The 18757-nt window shown below is 60.6% G+C and overlaps 2 protein-coding genes across 2 annotated transcripts in view; one reads left to right on the forward strand and one right to left on the reverse strand.

The window, feature by feature from the left end:
- anxa2b (annexin A2b) overlaps positions 1 to 18757 on the reverse strand; it is a 316940-nt gene that overhangs the window by 225537 nt on the left and 72646 nt on the right. The gene's annotated exons all lie outside the window — the stretch shown is intronic.
- LOC140404253 (little elongation complex subunit 2-like) overlaps positions 1 to 18757 on the forward strand; it is an 88799-nt gene that overhangs the window by 19127 nt on the left and 50915 nt on the right. Inside the window, exons 6-7 of the mRNA XM_072492585.1 lie at positions 3926 to 4042; positions 5242 to 5401. Of these exons, the coding sequence (XP_072348686.1) occupies positions 3926 to 4042; positions 5242 to 5401 (277 nt within the window). The remainder of the gene's footprint in view (positions 1 to 3925; positions 4043 to 5241; positions 5402 to 18757) is intronic.

Consider the following 18757-nt stretch of genomic DNA (forward strand, 5'->3'; position numbering starts at 1 on the left):
GTAGTATCTCCTTTACCATCGGTCCGTCTCTGCCCTGTCCACCTTCTCCCTATGGGCCCGGATCGAGATCAGCTCCCCCCTGACCACCGCCATCAGTGCTTCCCACACCACCGCTGCTGAAATTTCCCCCGTGTCATTGACCTACAGGTAGCTCTGAATACATTTCCTCAGCCGCTCGCACACCCCTTCATCCGCCAAAAGTCCCACATCTAACCTGTGTGGGCGCTGGTTACTGTCTTTACTAACCTGCAGGTCAACCCAGTGCGGAGCATGGTCTGAGATTGTGATCGCCGAGTACCCCGTGTCCACCACCCCAGCCAGCAAGGCCCTGCTCAAAGTAAAGAAATCAATCCGGGAATACACTTTATGCACGTGTGAGTAGAAGGAGAACTCCTTCACCCTCGGCTGCCCAAATCTCCATGGATCCACCCCCCACCCCCCCATCAGCTCCATGAACCCTCTTAGTTCCTTTGCCATTGCTGGCACACTGCCCGTTTTCGAGCTTGACCGGTCCAAGCCAGGGTCCATAACTGTTGAAGTCCCCTCCCATGACCGACCTGTGCGAGTCCAGGTCCGGTATCTTCCCCAGCATCCTCTTTATAAACTCCACATCATCGCATACACATTTACTAATACCACCTGCACCCCCTCTAGCTCCCCACTGACCATAATGTACCGACCTCCCACGTCCGAGACTATTCTACCCGCCTCAAGCACCACCCGTTTATTAATCAGGATCGCGACCATTCTTGTCTTTGAATCTAGTCCCGAATAAAACACCTGACTGACCCAGCCTTTCCTCAGTCTAATCTGGTTATTACTCTAAGGTGCGTCTCCTGCAACATTACCACATCCGCCTTCAATCCGTAAGATGCGCGAGCACACATGCCCTTTTGACCGGCCCATTTAATCCTCGAACATTGAGCCTAGTTGGGGGGCTCATTGCCCCCCCTTCGCCGATCAGCCATCCTCTTTAAGGCCCACCTCCAGCCCGTGCTCCGCGCCTCCACCGGTCCATCCCCAGGCAGCCCCCGCCCCCAACCTCCTCTGTCCCTCAGCCCAAGTCCCTCCCTCGTCAGCAGAACATTCACCCCCCCTCCCCCCTAGTAACAACACCCTGTAACCCAACCCCTTTACTAAACCAAACATATGCACCCCCCTCCACTGCGCTTCCGAGAGCTAGCTCGCCCAGCTAGCTTGGTGGCCCTCATCCCTGGCGCCAGATAGTCTCCCACCTATTGTCCACCTACCCCCTTGCCCGCTCATACAAACAAACTCCAACATCAAACAATCCCCACACAATTGCCCAACAGAAAAACACCAAGATCAAAACAAGCACACCTCCATCCTCCAACAGTGCAAATGAAAACCTTCACCCACTCAGCTCCACCGCTGGTTCCAAATCAATGCAAACGGCATCACAAACATCTCCCATGAAACGCAAAACGAGAACCTTTTTACAAAAACAGAGAAACAAAAAGAAAAATCAAAAACATGAATGTTGCAGTCAAGTTCAAAAGTTCTCAATCCATCACCAGCCCTTTCTTTTTCGCAAAGCCCAACGCGTCCTCAGGCGACTCGAAGCTGATCCTCATGCGTGAGATTCCATTTCATTGAGCCCCTCCTGTAATCAAATGTCCTGCCCCGTCCTCCAGCCCCCCCCCCCCCCCCCCCCCCCCGTCACGATCTGAGTGCCAACGTGCTGACCTCTGCTCCTAGAACATAGACAAATACAGCACAGAACAGGCCCTTCGGCCCACGATATTGTGCCGAACCTTTGTCCTCGATTAATCATAGATTATCATTGAATCCACAGTGCAGAAGGAGGCCACTCGGCCCATCGAGCCTGCACCGGCTCCCGGAAAGAGCACCCCACCCAAAGTCAACACCTCCACCCAACACTAAGGGCAATTTTGGACACCAAGGGCAATCCATCATGGCCAATCCACCCAACCTGCACATCTTTGGACTGTGGGAGGAAACCGGAGCACCCGGAGGAAACCCACGCACACACGGGGAGAACGTGCAGACTCCGCACAGACAGTGACCCAGTGGGGAATCGATCCTGGGACCCTGGAGCTGTGAAGCAATTGTGCTATCCACAATGCTACCGTGCTGCCCTTAAGAACAAATCAATCTACACTATATCATTTTACCGTAATTCATGTACCTCTCCAATAGCCGCTTGAAGGTCCCTAATGTTTCCGACTCAACTACTTCCACAGGCAGTGCATTCCACGCCCCCACTACTCTCTGGGTAAAGAACCTACCTCTGACATTCCCCCTATACCTTCCACCATTCACCTTAAATTTATGTCCCCTTGTAATGGTTTGTTCCACCTGGGGAAAAAGTCTCTGACTGTCTACTCTATCTATTCCCCGATCATCTTATAAACCTTTATCAAGTCGCCCCTTATCCTTCTCCGTTCTAATGAGAAAAGGCCTAGCACCCTCAATAATTTCAAAAGGCAAAGTCAGAAAATGAAATATGAAAGACAAAGACAGCGAATAGTTAAGTCAAAGTATAGATGATTCATGAAAGAGAGAGAGATGGCCGAAAATCCATCACGGTTATACCAAATCATATCAGACTTCAGCCATCTATCTGCACCCCAATGTAATTCTGATTGGTTTGGATTAACATCAAATGAGTTTGATTTGAGGGTTGTCACTCATTAATAGGCAACATTATTGGATAGGCACATGGAGCACACCAGAATGACAGGGAGTGGGATAGCTTGATCTTGGTTTCGGACAATGCTTGGCACAACATCGAGGGCCGAAGGGCCTGTTCCGTGCTGTGCTGTTCTATAACATTAACCTAAAATGTATTCTTGTATGAGCTATGGAATGCGATTCGGCTTCCTTATAGCATAAATTTGCTTGTTAGGACAATGGTCTCTATGCTGTTGCCATGGAGCTTGCCTTGTCTTGGGTTACTTTATCTTGGAATTGTATTTGTTAGCTGCATAGGAATTCTGCTGTTCTGTGTTCTGATTGCAGCAATGTTCTGAAATGCTGAATGTGTGTTTTTGAAATGACCTGAGATTGAGTGAGTTTTAAAATGGTATTTAATAGACTCGGGGCTTACTGCAAAATAGCTATCTTTTACCTATAGAAAATAGCTGGCTTCTACAGTTGTGGGGAAACAATAGGAGAAGGGGTAATTAAATTGCTAACCAAAGAGCCAGCACAGACCTGATGGACTGAATGGCCTCCTCTGTTGTATTACTCTATGGACAGAATATTCAGCAAAAATGTTTCAGAATGAATCATAGAATCCCTACAGCGCAGAAGGAAGCCATTCGGCCCATCGAATCTGCGCTGACCCGCCGAAAGAACACCCATTTTCTATCCCCGTAACCCCACCAAGCTTTTGGACACCAAGGGGCAATTTAGCGTGGCCAATCCACCTAACATGCACATTTGGAATGGCGTGATGTGGTCCACCGACCTGTGCGGGATCTTTCTCTCCCAATTTCTGCCTGTGATTTGCAGGCAGCTCAGCAACGATGCCAACATTTGCTGACGTCCTCAAAGTGGAAACTGGGTTCCTGTGTACTTTGGGCGGGATTCTCTGGCTTCCCAGCCGCGTGTTTCCCGGCAGAGGGAGGCGGCACTGCCGTTCACTGGCCGGGGGGGGGGGGGGATTCTCTGCTCTCGCTGGTGTCAGTAGGTTTCCCATTGAAGCCACCCCACTCCCCCGAGAAATTCCTGGGCAGGGTGTGCTGCCAGCGGGACCAGAGAATCCCGCTGCCAGGGAACGGCCGGCAAATCCCGGCCTCAATATAACACAACGGAGATTTCCCAGATAGAATTTGTATAGAGTTTCCGTGATTTAAACCTTTTGTTAACATTTAAATGTCTTGATGAAAAATGCCTGCTGAGTCAGCTTTCTGCCTCTGTTTCTGACCCCCCTCCGCAGGGCAGGGCTTCATTTCTGCGGGTTCCGAATCACGTTTCCTCGCACCAGCTAACAACAGATTATAAAACCATCGCTGCATATACTCCGCCTGCAGAGAAGGCCGCCTCTTTTCAAACCGTAAGTTTTCTACGCTGTGCTTTCAGAATTTTGCAGCTCGAGGACAATTCCATCACGTGTGCCGAGATTTTTAAATGCTATTTGGATACTTGTTGGCCTTGGCTGATGTTGCACAGGGAGATTAGAGCAGCTATCGTCTTCAGGTGAAGCAGAGTTAGAAGGTTAGGGGGTTATTGCCTCAAGGTGCACAGGCACATAGTCGTCATTTTTAAGATCCCTATTTGGATGCAATGCATTGATTATAGCCAGACAAGGTAACTGGCAGCCATGTGGGCATCTGAGTCGAGATGCTTGGAGTGCTGGAGTTTCTCTGTGGTGTAGTCAAGGCAACGCTTGCCAACCAGATACACCATGTACAAAACATTCCTGGGGCTAGGCTGCAATTGTCCTCTGCTGCGTTGCAATTTATAATGGAAAAATTGAGGGTGGCACGGTTGGGCAGTGGTTAGCGCTGCTGCCTCACAGCGCCGAGGACCCGGGTTTGATCCCGGCCCCGGGTCACTGTCCACGTGGAGTTTGCACATTTTCCCCGTGTCTGCATTAATCTCACCCCCACAACCCAAAGATGTGTAGGGTAGGTGGATTGGCCAGGCTAAATTGCTCCTTCATTGGAATTTTTTTTTTTTAATCAAAAAAGAGGAAAAATTGATCACAAAAATGTGACACCAGGGAGTAAGAGTTATGGACAGAATTTGGACATGGACATTGGTCTGGTTTGATTGTGTGGAGAATCACACTGATGCTTGTTACAGCCCTTTGAACAATTATTAGCTGAAGTGTGACTAAAATCTCTTTACTTTAATTCATCATAAAACTTGAATAGTTTCAAGTTTGCCTGTATCGTTTAGTAGAATGGATGGTTAAAACTCCTCATTGTCCCTGTTCCTCCAACCCTCCCACGATCCCTGGATTCTCCCTTTCTGGCCTCTTGTTCACCCCTGGTTTCCAGCGCCTTCCATCAGTGGCCATGCCTTCAAGCTACCAAAAGATTTCCCCCTCTACCTGTCTGTCTATCTCTCTCTCCGCCTTTAAGATGCTCCTCTAAACCTACCTCTTTGACCAAGCTTTAGTTTGAATTTGGTTTGAGATGACTCCTGGCAAGTGTTGCGGGATGTTCGACTGCGGGGACGGTGATATACAAGTGCAACTTAGTGTTCCAAAGTGTGAAATGCTTGTTTGTTTTTGGGGGCTGGTTTCAGGAAGTCAGCAGTGACGTGAATGCAGAGAAGTTGAGCATAAAGTACGGAGCGAAGGTGTCACTAACCAACCAAGCATTGTTTGCCCTGTTGAATAATTGTGGGCCGAATTATACAGAACAATGGGAGATTCCAGTCCACGTGAAAACCATCTGTGGCGAAGGTATATGTTTTTAAATATTTTCTGCTTATTCATTCTTTGAGTATTATTTCTGACAGATCAGATTATGTAAAATTCGGGTTTAGTAAGTAAAGTTGCCACAGTCCCAGATGACCATAGGCTACTTTTCTCTTTGAGCCGGGGGGGAGCTTACTGGTGGTGATTGAACCCGAGGATCACCACACCTCAGGCAAGGGGAAAGGTTGAGAAGGCGGTGCCTTCATGAATAACCTCAGCCGGAACGGGAATTGAACTGGCCAGTCAGAGAGAATCGGTGGGTGGGTAAGAGAATAGGTGGGAAGGAGACAGCGAATCGGACAGAAAGGGAGAGCGAGAATCAGGCGGGGAGAGCGAGAATCGGGCAGAGAGGGAGAGCGAGAATCGGGCAGGGGGGGAGAGGGCGAGAATCGGGCAGAGGGGGGAGAGGGCGAGAATCGGGCAGAGGGGGGAGAGGGCGAGAATCGGGCGGAGGGGGGAGAGGGCGAGAATCGGGCGGAGGGGGGAGAGGGCGAGAATCGGGCGGGGGCGAGGGCGAGAATCGTGCAGAGGGGGGAGAGGGCGAGAATCGGGCAGAGGGGGGAGAGTGAGAATCGGGCAGGTGGGGGGAGAGTGAGAATCGGGCAGAGGGGGGAGAGGGAGAATCGGGCAGAGGGGGGAGAGCGAGAATCGGGCAGAGGGGGGAGAGGGCGAGAATCGGGCAGAGGGGGGAGAGGGAGAATCGGGCAGGTGGGGGGGAGAGAGTGAGAATCGGGCAGAGGGGGGAGAGGGAGAATCGGGCAGAGGGGGGAGAGTGAGAATCGGGCAGGTGGGGGGAGAGTGAGAATCGGGCCGAGGGGGGAGAGGGCGAGAATCGGGCAGAGGGGGGAGAGTGAGAATCGGGCAGGGGGTGGGAGAGTGAGAATCGTGCAGAGGGGGGAGAGGGCGAGAATCGTGCAGAGGGGGGCGAGGGCGAGAATCGTGCAGAGGGGGGAGAGGGCGAGAATCGGGCAGAGGGGGGAGAGTGAGAATCGGGCAGGTGGGGGGAGAGTGAGAATCGGGCAGAGGGGGGAGAGGGAGAATCGGGCAGAGGGGGGAGAGCGAGAATCGGGCAGAGGGGGGAGAGGGCGAGAATCGGGCAGAGGGGGGAGAGGGAGAATCGGGCAGGTGGGGGGGAGAGAGTGAGAATCGGGCAGAGGGGGGAGAGGGAGAATCGGGCAGAGGGGGGAGAGTGAGAATCGGGCAGGTGGGGGGAGAGTGAGAATCGGGCCGAGGGGGGAGAGGGCGAGAATCGGGCAGAGGGGGGAGAGTGAGAATCGGGCAGGGGGTGGGAGAGTGAGAATCGTGCAGAGGGGGGAGAGGGCGAGAATCGTGCAGAGGGGGGAGAGGGCGAGAATCGTGCAGAGGGGGGAGAGAGTGAGAATCGGGCAGGTGGGGGGAGAGAGTGAGAATCGTGCAGAGGGGGGAGAGGGCGAGAATCGTGCAGAGGGGGGAGAGGGCGAGAATCGGGCAGAGGGGGGAGAGTGAGAATCGTGCAGGTGGGGGGAGAGAGTGAGAATCGGGCAGAGGGGGGAGAGGGAGAATCGGGCAGAGGGGGGAGAGGGAGAATCGGGCAGAGGGGGGAGAGGGCGAGAATCGGGCAGAGGGGGGAGAGTGAGAATCGGGCAGGTGGGGGGAGAGAGTGAGAATCGGGCAGAGAGGGGAGAGGGAGAATCGGGCAGAGGGGGGAGAGGGAGAATCGGGCAGGTGGGGGGAGAGTGAGAATTGTGCAGAGGGGGGAGAGGGCGAGAATCGTGCAGAGGGGGGAGAGGGCGAGAATCAGGCAGAGGGGGGAGAGTGAGAATCGGGCAGGGGGGGGAAAGTGAGAATCGTGCAGAGGGGGGAAGAGGGCGAGAATCGTGCAGAGGGGGGAGAGGGCGAGAATCGGGCAGAGGGGGGGAGAGTGAGAATCGTGCAGAGAGGGGAGAGGGCGAGAATTGGGCAGAGGGGGGAGAGTGAGAATCGGGCAGGGGGGGGAAGTGAGAATCGGGCAGGTGGGGGGAGAGAGTGAGAATCGTGCAGAGGGGGGAGAGAGTGAGAATCGGGCAGGTGGGGGGGAGAGAGTGAGAATCGTGCAGAGGGGGGAGAGGGCGAGAATCGGGCAGAGGGGGAAGAAGGCGAGAATCGGGCAGAGGGGGAGAGGGCGAGAATCGGGCAGGGGGGAGAGCGAGAATCCGGCGGGGGAGAGAGAGCGAGAATCGGGCAGAGAGGGAGAGCGAGAATCGGGCAGAGAGGGAGAGCAAGAATCGGGCAGAGAGGGAGAGCGAGAATCGGGCAGAGAGGGAGAGCGAGAATCGGGCAGAGAGGGAGAGCGAGAATCGGGCAGAGAGGGAGAGCGAGAATCGGGCAGAGAGGGAGAGCGAGAATCGGGCAGAGAGGGAGAGCGAGAATCGGGCAGAGAGGGAGAGCGAGAATCGGGCAGAGAGGGAGAGCGAGAATCGGGCAGAGAGGGAGAGCGAGAATCGGGCAGAGGGGGGAGAGCGAGAATCGGGCAGGTGGGGGGACAGTGAGAATCGTGCAGAGGGGGGAGAGGGCGAGAATCGGGCAGAGGGGGGAGAGTGAGAATCGTGCAGGTGGGGGGAGAGAGTGAGAATCGGGCAGAGGGGGGAGAGGGAGAATCGGGCAGAGGGGGGAGAGCGAGAATCGGGCAGAGGGGGGAGAGGGCGAGAATCGGGCAGAGGGGGGAGAGGGCGAGAATCGGGCAGAGGGGGGAGAGGGAGAATCGGGCAGAGGGGGGAGAGCGAGAAGCGGGCAGAGGGGGGAGAGGGCGAGAATCGGGCAGAGGGGGGAGAGTGAGAATCGGGCAGGTGGGGGAGAGTGAGAATCGGGCTGAGTGGGGAGAGGGAGAATCGGGCAGAGGGGGGAGAGTGAGAATCGGGCAGGTGGGGGGAGAGAGTGAGAATCGTGCAGAGGGGGGAGAGGGCGAGAATCGGGCAGGGGGGGGGAGAGTGAGAATCGTGCAGAGGGGGGAGAGGGCGAGAATCGTGCAGAGGGGGGAAGAGGGCGAGAATCGGGCAGGGGGGGGAGAGTGAGAATCGGGCAGGTGGGGGGAGAGAGTGAGAATCGTGCAGAGGGGGGAGAGAGTGAGAATCGGGCAGGTGGGGGGGAGAGAGTGAGAATCGTGCAGAGGGGGGAGAGGTTGAGAATCGTGCAGAGGGGGGAGAGGGCGAGAATCGGGCAGAGGGGGAAGAAGGCGAGAATCGGGCAGAGGGGGAAGAAGGCGAGAATTGGGCGGGGGAGAGCGAGAAGTGGGCGGGGGAGAGCGAGAATTGGGCGGGGGAGAGCGAGAATTGGGCGGGGGAGAGTGAGAATTGGGCAGGGGAGAGCGAGAATTGGGCGGGGAGAGAGCGAGAATCGGGCAGGGAGAGAGCGAGAATCGGGCGGGGGAGAGAGAGCGAGAATCGGGCGGGGGAGAGAGAGCGAGAATCGGGCGGGGGAGAGAGAGCGAGAATTGGGCGGGGGGAGAGCGAGAATCGGGCGGGGGGGAGAGCGAGAATCGGGCAGAGGGAGAGCGAGAATCGGGCAGAGAGGGAGAGCGAGAATCGGGCAGAGAGGGAGAGCGAGAATCGGGCAGAGGGGGGAGAGGGCGAGAATCGGGCAGAGGGGGGAGAGCGAGAATCGGGCAGGTGGGGGGACAGTGAGAATCGTGCAGAGGGGGGAGAGGGCGAGAATCGGGCAGAGGGGGGAGAGTGAGAATCGTGCAGGTGGGGGGAGAGAGTGAGAATCGGGCAGAGGGGGGAGAGGGAGAATCGGGCAGAGGGGGGAGAGCGAGAATCGGGCAGAGGGGGGAGAGGGCGAGAATCGGGCAGGTGGGGGGAGAGTGAGAATCGGGCAGGTGGGGGGAGAGTGAGAATCGGGCAGAGTGGGGAGAGGGAGAATCGGGCAGAGGGGGGAGAGTGAGAATCGGGCAGGTGGGGGGAGAGTGAGAATCGTGCAGAGGGCGGGGAGGGCGAGAATCGTGCAGAGGGGGGAGAGGGCGAGAATCGGGCAGGGGGGAGAGTGAGAATCGTGCAGAGGGGGGAGAGGGCGAGAATCGTGCAGAGGGGGGAGAGGGCGAGAATCGGGCAGAGGGGGGGAGAGTGAGAATCGGGCAGGTGGGGGGAGAGAGTGAGAATCGTGCAGAGGGGGGAGAGAGTGAGAATCGGGCAGGTGGGGGGGAAGAGAGTGAGAATCGTGCAGAGGGGGGAGAGTTCGAGAATCGTGCAGAGGGGGGAGAGGGCGAGAATCGGGCAGAGGGGGAAGAAGGCGAGAATCGGGCAGAGGGGGAAGAAGGCGAGAATCGGGCGGGGGAGAGCGAGAATTGGGCGGGGGAGAGTGAGAATTGGGCGGGGGAGAGCGAGAATTGGGAGGGGGAGAGCGAGAATTGGGCAGGGGAGAGCGAGAATTGGGCGGGGAGAGAGCGAGAATCGGGCAGGGAGAGAGCGAGAATCGGGCAGGGGGAGTGGCCGAGAATCGGGCAGGGGGGGAGAGGGCGAGAATCGGGCAGAGGGGGGAGAGCGAGAATCGGGCAGAGGGGGGAGAGCGACAATCGGGCGGGGGGGGAGAGCGAGAATCGGGCAGAGGGTGGAGAGCGAGAATTGGGCAGAGGGGAGAGCGAGAATTGGGCAGGGGGGGAGCGAGAATTGGGCAGGGGGGAGAGAGCGAGAATCCGGCGGGGAGAGAGCGAGAATCGGGCGGGGAGAGAGAGCGAGAATCGGGCGGGGGGAGAGAGCGGGAATCGGACGGGGAGAGAGTGAGAATCGGGCGGGGGAGAGAGTGAGAATCGGGCGGGGGAGAGAGAGCGAGAATCGGGCGGGGGAGAGCGAGAATTGGGCGGGGAGAGCGAGAAACGTGCGGGGGAGAGAGAGCGAGAATCGGGCGGGGGAGAGAGAGCGAGAATCGGGCGGGGGAGAGAGAGCAAGAATCGGGCGGGGGAGAGAGAGCGAGAATTGGGCGGGGGAGAGCGAGAATTGGGCGGGGGAGAGCGAGAATCGGGCGGGGGAGAGCGAGAATCGGGCGGGGGAGAGAGCGAGAATCGGGCGGGGAGAGCGAGAATCCGGCGGGGGAGAGCGAGAATCCGGCGGGGGGAGAGCGGGAATCGGGCGGGGGAGAGAGAGCGAGAATCGGGCAGAGAGGGAGAGCGAGAATCGGGCAGAGAGGGAGAGCGAGAATCGGGCAGAGAGGGAGAGCGAGAATCGGGCAGAGAGGGAGAGCGAGAATCGGGCAGAGTGGGAGAGCGAGAATCGGGCAGAGAGGGAGAGCGAGAATCGGGCAGAGAGGGAGAGCGAGAATCGGGCAGAGAGGGAGAGCGAGAATCGGGCAGAGGGGGGAGAGCGAGAATCGGGCAGGTGGGGGGACAGTGAGAATCGTGCAGAGGGGGGAGAGGGCGAGAATCGGGCAGAGGGGGGAGAGTGAGAATCGTGCAGGTGGGGGGAGAGAGTGAGAATCGGGCAGAGGGGGGAGAGCGAGAATCGGGCAGAGGGGGGAGAGCGAGAATCGGGCAGAGGGGGGAGAGGGCGAGAATCGGGCAGAGGGGGGAGAGGGAGAATCGGGCAGAGGGGGGAGAACGAGAAGCGGGCAGAGGGGGGAGAGGGCGAGAATCGGGCAGAGGGGGGAGAGTGAGAATCGGGCAGGTGGGGGAGAGTGAGAATCGGGCAGAGTGGGGAGAGGGAGAATCGGGCAGAGGGGGGAGAGTGAGAATCGGGCAGGTGGGGGGAGAGTGAGAATCGTGCAGAGGGGGGAGAGGGCGAGAATCGTGCAGAGGGGGGAGAGGGCGAGAATCGGGCAGGGGGGGGAGAGTGAGAATTGTGCAGAGGGGGGAGAGGGCGAGAATCGTGCAGAGGGGGGAGAGGGCGAGAATCGGGCAGGGGGGGGAGAGTGAGAATCGGGCAGGTGGGGGGAGAGAGTGAGAATCGTGCAGAGGGGGGAGAGAGTGAGAATCGGGCAGGTGGGGGGGAGAGAGTGAGAATCGTGCAGAGGGGGGAGAGGTCGAGAATCGTGCAGAGGGGGGAGAGGGCGAGAATCGGGCAGAGGGGGAAGAAGGCGAGAATCGGGCAGAGGGGGAAGAAGGCGAGAATCGGGCGGGGGAGAGCGAGAATTGGGCGGGGGGAGAGCGAGAATTGGGCGGGGGAGAGCGAGAATTGGGCGGGGGAGAGCGAGAATTGGGCAGGGGAGAGCGAGAATTGGGCGGGGAGAGAGCGAGAATCGGGCAGGGAGAGAGCGAGAATCGGGCGGGGGAGAGAGAGCGAGAATCGGGCGGGGGAGAGAGAGCGAGAATCGGGCGGGGGAGAGAGAGCGAGAATTGGGCGGGGGGAGAGCGAGAATCGGGCGGGGGGGAGAGCGAGAATCGGGCAGAGGGAGAGCGAGAATCGGGCAGAGAGGGAGAGCGAGAATCGGGCAGAGAGGGAGAGCGAGAATCGTGCAGAGGGGGGAGAGGGCGAGAATCGTGCAGAGGGGGGAGAGAGTGAGAATCGGGCAGGTGGGGGGAGAGAGTGAGAATCGTGCAGAGGGGGGAGAGGGCGAGAATCGTGCAGAGGGGGGAGAGGGCGAGAATCGGGCAGAGGGGGGAGAGTGAGAATCGTGCAGGTGGGGGGAGAGAGTGAGAATCGGGCAGAGGGGGGAGAGGGAGAATCGGGCAGAGGGGGGAGAGGGAGAATCGGGCAGAGGGGGGAGAGGGCGAGAATCGGGCAGAGGGGGGAGAGTGAGAATCGGGCAGGTGGGGGGAGAGAGTGAGAATCGGGCAGAGAGGGGAGAGGGAGAATCGGGCAGAGGGGGGAGAGGGAGAATCGGGCAGGTGGGGGGAGAGTGAGAATCGTGCAGAGGGGGGAGAGGGCGAGAATCGTGCAGAGGGGGGAGAGGGCGAGAATCAGGCAGAGGGGGGAGAGTGAGAATCGGGCAGGGGGGGGAAAGTGAGAATCGTGCAGAGGGGGGAGAGGGCGAGAATCGTGCAGAGGGGGGAGAGGGCGAGAATCGGGCAGAGGGGGGGAGAGTGAGAATCGTGCAGAGAGGGGAGAGGGCGAGAATTGGGCAGAGGGGGGAGAGTGAGAATCGGGCAGGGGGGGGGAAGTGAGAATCGGGCAGGTGGGGGGAGAGAGTGAGAATCGTGCAGAGGGGGGAGAGAGTGAGAATCGGGCAGGTGGGGGGGAGAGAGTGAGAATCGTGCAGAGGGGGGAGAGGGCGAGAATCGGGCAGAGGGGGAAGAAGGCGAGAATCGGGCAGAGGGGGAGAGGGCGAGAATCGGGCAGGGGGGAGAGCGAGAATCCGGCGGGGGAGAGAGAGCGAGAATCGGGCAGAGAGGGAGAGCGAGAATCGGGCAGAGAGGGAGAGCAAGAATCGGGCAGAGAGGGAGAGCGAGAATCGGGCAGAGAGGGAGAGCGAGAATCGGGCAGAGAGGGAGAGCGAGAATCGGGCAGAGAGGGAGAGCGAGAATCGGGCAGAGAGGGAGAGCGAGAATCGGGCAGAGAGGGAGAGCGAGAATCGGGCAGAGAGGGAGAGCGAGAATCGGGCAGAGAGGGAGAGCGAGAATCGGGCAGAGAGGGAGAGCGAGAATCGGGCAGAGGGGGGAGAGCGAGAATCGGGCAGGTGGGGGGACAGTGAGAATCGTGCAGAGGGGGGAGAGGGCGAGAATCGGGCAGAGGGGGGAGAGTGAGAATCGTGCAGGTGGGGGGAGAGAGTGAGAATCGGGCAGAGGGGGGAGAGGGAGAATCGGGCAGAGGGGGGAGAGCGAGAATCGGGCAGAGGGGGGAGAGGGCGAGAATCGGGCAGAGGGGGGAGAGGGCGAGAATCGGGCAGAGGGGGGAGAGGGAGAATCGGGCAGAGGGGGGAGAGCGAGAAGCGGGCAGAGGGGGGAGAGGGCGAGAATCGGGCAGAGGGGGGAGAGTGAGAATCGGGCAGGTGGGGGAGAGTGAGAATCGGGCTGAGTGGGGAGAGGGAGAATCGGGCAGAGGGGGGAGAGTGAGAATCGGGCAGGTGGGGGGAGAGAGTGAGAATCGTGCAGAGGGGGGAGAGGGCGAGAATCGGGCAGGGGGGGGGGAGAGTGAGAATCGTGCAGAGGGGGGAGAGGGCGAGAATCGTGCAGAGGGGGGAGAGGGCGAGAATCGGGCAGGGGGGGGAGAGTGAGAATCGGGCAGGTGGGGGGAGAGAGTGAGAATCGTGCAGAGGGGGGAGAGAGTGAGAATCGGGCAGGTGGGGGGGAGAGAGTGAGAATCGTGCAGAGGGGGGAGAGGTTGAGAATCGTGCAGAGGGGGAGAGGGCGAGAATCGGGCAGAGGGGGAAGAAGGCGAGAATCGGGCAGAGGGGGAAGAAGGCGAGAATTGGGCGGGGGAGAGCGAGAAGTGGGCGGGGGAGAGCGAGAATTGGGCGGGGGAGAGCGAGAATTGGGCGGGGGAGAGTGAGAATTGGGCAGGGGAGAGCGAGAATTGGGCGGGGAGAGAGCGAGAATCGGGCAGGGAGAGAGCGAGAATCGGGCGGGGGAGAGAGAGCGAGAATCGGGCGGGGGAGAGAGAGCGAGAATCGGGCGGGGGAGAGAGAGCGAGAATCGGGCGGGGGAGAGAGAGCGAGAATTGGGCGGGGGGAGAGCGAGAATCGGGCGGGGGGAGAGCGAGAATCGGGCAGAGGGAGAGCGAGAATCGGGCAGAGAGGGAGAGCGAGAATCGGGCAGAGAGGGAGAGCGAGAATCGGGCAGAGGGGGGAGAGGGCGAGAATCGGGCAGAGGGGGGAGAGCGAGAATCGGGCAGGTGGGGGGACAGTGAGAATCGTGCAGAGGGGGGAGAGGGCGAGAATCGGGCAGAGGGGGGAGAGTGAGAATCGTGCAGGTGGGGGGAGAGAGTGAGAATCGGGCAGAGGGGGGAGAGGGAGAATCGGGCAGAGGGGGGAGAGCGAGAATCGGGCAGAGGGGGGAGAGGGCGAGAATCGGGCAGGTGGGGGGAGAGTGAGAATCGGGCAGGTGGGGGGAGAGTGAGAATCGGGCAGAGTGGGGAGAGGGAGAATCGGGCAGAGGGGGGAGAGTGAGAATCGGGCAGGTGGGGGGAGAGTGAGAATCGTGCAGAGGGCGGGGAGGGCGAGAATCGTGCAGAGGGGGGAGAGGGCGAGAATCGGGCAGGGGGGGAGAGTGAGAATCGTGCAGAGGGGGGAGAGGGCGAGAATCGTGCAGAGGGGGGAGAGGGCGAGAATCGGGCAGAGGGGGGGAGAGTGAGAATCGGGCAGGTGGGGGGAGAGAGTGAGAATCGTGCAGAGGGGGGAGAGAGTGAGAATCGGGCAGGTGGGGGGGAAGAGAGTGAGAATCGTGCAGAGGGGGGAGAGTTCGAGAATCGTGCAGAGGGGGGAGAGGGCGAGAATCGGGCAGAGGGGGAAGAAGGCGAGAATCGGGCAGAGGGGGAAGAAGGCGAGAATCGGGCGGGGGAGAGCGAGAATTGGGCGGGGGAGAGCGAGAATTGGGAGGGGGAGAGCGAGAATTGGGCAGGGGAGAGCGAGAATTGGGCGGGGAGAGAGCGAGAATCGGGCAGGGAGAGAGCGAGAATCGGGCAGGGGGAGTGGCCGAGAATCGGGCAGGGGGGGAGAGGGCGAGAATCGGGCAGAGGGGGGAGAGCGAGAATCGGGCAGAGGGGGGAGAGCGACAATCGGGCGGGGGGGGAGAGCGAGAATCGGGCAGAGGGTGGAGAGCGAGAATTGGGCAGAGGGGAGAGCGAGAATTGGGCAGGGGGGGAGCGAGAATTGGGCAGGGGGGGAGAGAGCGAGAATCCGGCGGGGAGAGAGCGAGAATCGGGCGGGGAGAGAGAGCGAGAATCGGGCGGGGGGAGAGAGCGGGAATCGGACGGGGAGAGAGTGAGAATCGGGCGGGGGAGAGAGTGAGAATCGGGCGGGGGAGAGAGAGCGAGAATCGGGCGGGGGAGAGCGAGAATTGGGCGGGGAGAGCGAGAAACGTGCGGGGGAGAGAGAGCGAGAATCGGGCGGGGGAGAGAGAGCGAGAATCGGGCGGGGGAGAGAGAGCAAGAATCGGGCGGGGGAGAGAGAGCGAGAATTGGGCGGGGGAGAGCGAGAATTGGGCGGGGGAGAGCGAGAATCGGGCGGGGGAGAGCGAGAATCGGGCGGGGGAGAGAGCGAGAATCGGGCGGGGAGAGCGAGAATCCGGCGGGGGAGAGCGAGAATCCGGCGGGGGGAGAGCGAGAATCGGGCGGGGGAGAGAGAGCGAGAATCGGGCAGAGAGGGAGAGCGAGAATCGGGCAGAGAGGGAGAGCGAGAATCGGGCAGAGAGGGAGAGCGAGAATCGGGCAGAGAGGGAGAGCGAGAATCGGGCAGAGTGGGAGAGCGAGAATCGGGCAGAGAGGGAGAGCGAGAATCGGGCAGAGAGGGAGAGCGAGAATCGGGCAGAGAGGGAGAGCGAGAATCGGGCAGAGGGGGGAGAGCGAGAATCGGGCAGGTGGGGGGACAGTGAGAATCGTGCAGAGGGGGGAGAGGGCGAGAATCGGGCAGAGGGGGGAGAGTGAGAATCGTGCAGGTGGGGGGAGAGAGTGAGAATCGGGCAGAGGGGGGAGAGCGAGAATCGGGCAGAGGGGGGAGAGCGAGAATCGGGCAGAGGGGGGAGAGGGCGAGAATCGGGCAGAGGGGGGAGAGGGAGAATCGGGCAGAGGGGGGAGAGCGAGAAGCGGGCAGAGGGGGGAGAGGGCGAGAATCGGGCAGAGGGGGGAGAGTGAGAATCGGGCAGGTGGGGGAGAGTGAGAATCGGGCAGAGTGGGGAGAGGGAGAATCGGGCAGAGGGGGGAGAGTGAGAATCGGGCAGGTGGGGGGAGAGTGAGAATCGTGCAGAGGGGGGAGAGGGCGAGAATCGTGCAGAGGGGGGAGAGGGCGAGAATCGGGCAGGGGGGGGAGAGTGAGAATTGTGCAGAGGGGGGAGAGGGCGAGAATCGTGCAGAGGGGGGAGAGGGCGAGAATCGGGCAGGGGGGGGGAGAGTGAGAATCGGGCAGGTGGGGGGAGAGAGTGAGAATCGTGCAGAGGGGGGAGAGAGTGAGAATCGGGCAGGTGGGGGGGAGAGAGTGAGAATCGTGCAGAGGGGGGAGAGGTCGAGAATCGTGCAGAGGGGGGAGAGGGCGAGAATCGGGCAGAGGGGGAAGAAGGCGAGAATCGGGCAGAGGGGGAAGAAGGCGAGAATCGGGCGGGGGAGAGCGAGAATTGGGCGGGGGGAGAGCGAGAATTGGGCGGGGGAGAGCGAGAATTGGGCGGGGGAGAGCGAGAATTGGGCAGGGGAGAGCGAGAATTGGGCGGGGAGAGAGCGAGAATCGGGCAGGGAGAGAGCGAGAATCGGGCGGGGGAGAGAGAGCGAGAATCGGGCGGGGGAGAGAGAGCGAGAATCGGGCGGGGGAGAGAGAGCGAGAATTGGGCGGGGGGGAGAGCGAGAATCGGGCGGGGGGGAGAGCGAGAATCGGGCAGAGGGAGAGCGAGAATCGGGCAGAGAGGGAGAGCGAGAATCGGGCAGAGAGGGAGAGCGAGAATCGTGCAGAGGGGGGAGAGGGCGAGAATCGTGCAGAGGGGGGAGAGAGTGAGAATCGGGCAGGTGGGGGGAGAGAGTGAGAATCGTGCAGAGGGGGGAGAGGGCGAGAATCGTGCAGAGGGGGGAGAGGGCGAGAATCGGGCAGAGGGGGGGAGAGTGAGAATCGTGCAGGTGGGGGGAGAGAGTGAGAATCGGGCAGAGGGGGGAGAGGGAGAATCGGGCAGAGGGGGGAGAGGGAGAATCGGGCAGAGGGGGGAGAGGGCGAGAATCGGGCAGAGGGGGGAGAGTGAGAATCGGGCAGGTGGGGGGAGAGAGTGAGAATCGGGCAGAGAGGGGAGAGGGAGAATCGGGCAGAGGGGGGAGAGGGAGAATCGGGCAGGTGGGGGGAGAGTGAGAATCGTGCAGAGGGGGGAGAGGGCGAGAATCGTGCAGAGGGGGGAGAGGGCGAGAATCAGGCAGAGGGGGGAGAGTGAGAATCGGGCAGGGGGGGGAAAGTGAGAATCGTGCAGAGGGGGGAGAGGGCGAGAATCGTGCAGAGGGGGGAGAGGGCGAGAATCGGGCAGAGGGGGGGAGAGTGAGAATCGTGCAGAGAGGGGAGAGGGCGAGAATTGGGCAGAGGGGGGAGAGTGAGAATCGGGCAGGGGGGGGGAAGTGAGAATCGGGCAGGTGGGGGGAGAGAGTGAGAATCGTGCAGAGGGGGGAGAGAGTGAGAATCGGGCAGGTGGGGGGGAGAGAGTGAGAATCGTGCAGAGGGGGGAGAGGGCGAGAATCGGGCAGAGGGGGAAGAAGGCGAGAATCGGGCAGAGGGGGAGAGGGCGAGAATCGGGCAGGGGGGAGAGCGAGAATCCGGCGGGGGAGAGAGAGCGAGAATCGGGCAGAGAGGGAGAGCGAGAATCGGGCAGAGAGGGAGAGCAAGAATCGGGCAGAGAGGGAGAGCGAGAATCGGGCAGAGAGGGAGAGCGAGAATCGGGCAGAGAGGGAGAGCGAGAATCGGGCAGAGAGGGAGAGCGAGAATCGGGCAGAGAGGGAGAGCGAGAATCGGGCAGAGAGGGAGAGCGAGAATCGGGCAGAGAGGGAGAGCGAGAATCGGGCAGAGAGGGAGAGCGAGAATCGGGCAGAGAGGGAGAGCGAGAATCGGGCAGAGGGGGGAGAGCGAGAATCGGGCAGGTGGGGGGACAGTGAGAATCGTGCAGAGGGGGGAGAGGGCGAGAATCGGGCAGAGGGGGGAGAGTGAGAATCGTGCAGGTGGGGGGAGAGAGTGAGAATCGGGCAGAGGGGGGAGAGGGAGAATCGGGCAGAGGGGGGAGAGCGAGAATCGGGCAGAGGGGGGAGAGGGCGAGAATCGGGCAGAGGGGGGAGAGGGCGAGAATCGGGCAGAGGGGGGAGAGGGAGAATCGGGCAGAGGGGGGAGAGCGAGAAGCGGGCAGAGGGGGGAGAGGGCGAGAATCGGGCAGAGGGGGGAGAGTGAGAATCGGGCAGGTGGGGGAGAGTGAGAATCGGGCTGAGTGGGGAGAGGGAGAATCGGGCAGAGGGGGGAGAGTGAGAATCGGGCAGGTGGGGGGAGAGAGTGAGAATCGTGCAGAGGGGGGAGAGGGCGAGAATCGGGCAGGGGGGGGGAGAGTGAGAATCGTGCAGAGGGGGGAGAGGGCGAGAATCGTGCAGAGGGGGGAGAGGGCGAGAATCGGGCAGGGGGGGGAGAGTGAGAATCGGGCAGGTGGGGGGAGAGAGTGAGAATCGTGCAGAGGGGGGAGAGAGTGAGAATCGGGCAGGTGGGGGGGAGAGAGTGAGAATCGTGCAGAGGGGGGAGAGGTTGAGAATCGTGCAGAGGGGGGAGAGGGCGAGAATCGGGCAGAGGGGGGAGAGGGCGAGAATCGGGCAG

The sequence above is a fragment of the Scyliorhinus torazame genome, chromosome 30 (assembly GCF_047496885.1).
Source record: "Scyliorhinus torazame isolate Kashiwa2021f chromosome 30, sScyTor2.1, whole genome shotgun sequence".
NCBI lineage: Eukaryota > Metazoa > Chordata > Chondrichthyes > Carcharhiniformes > Scyliorhinidae > Scyliorhinus > Scyliorhinus torazame.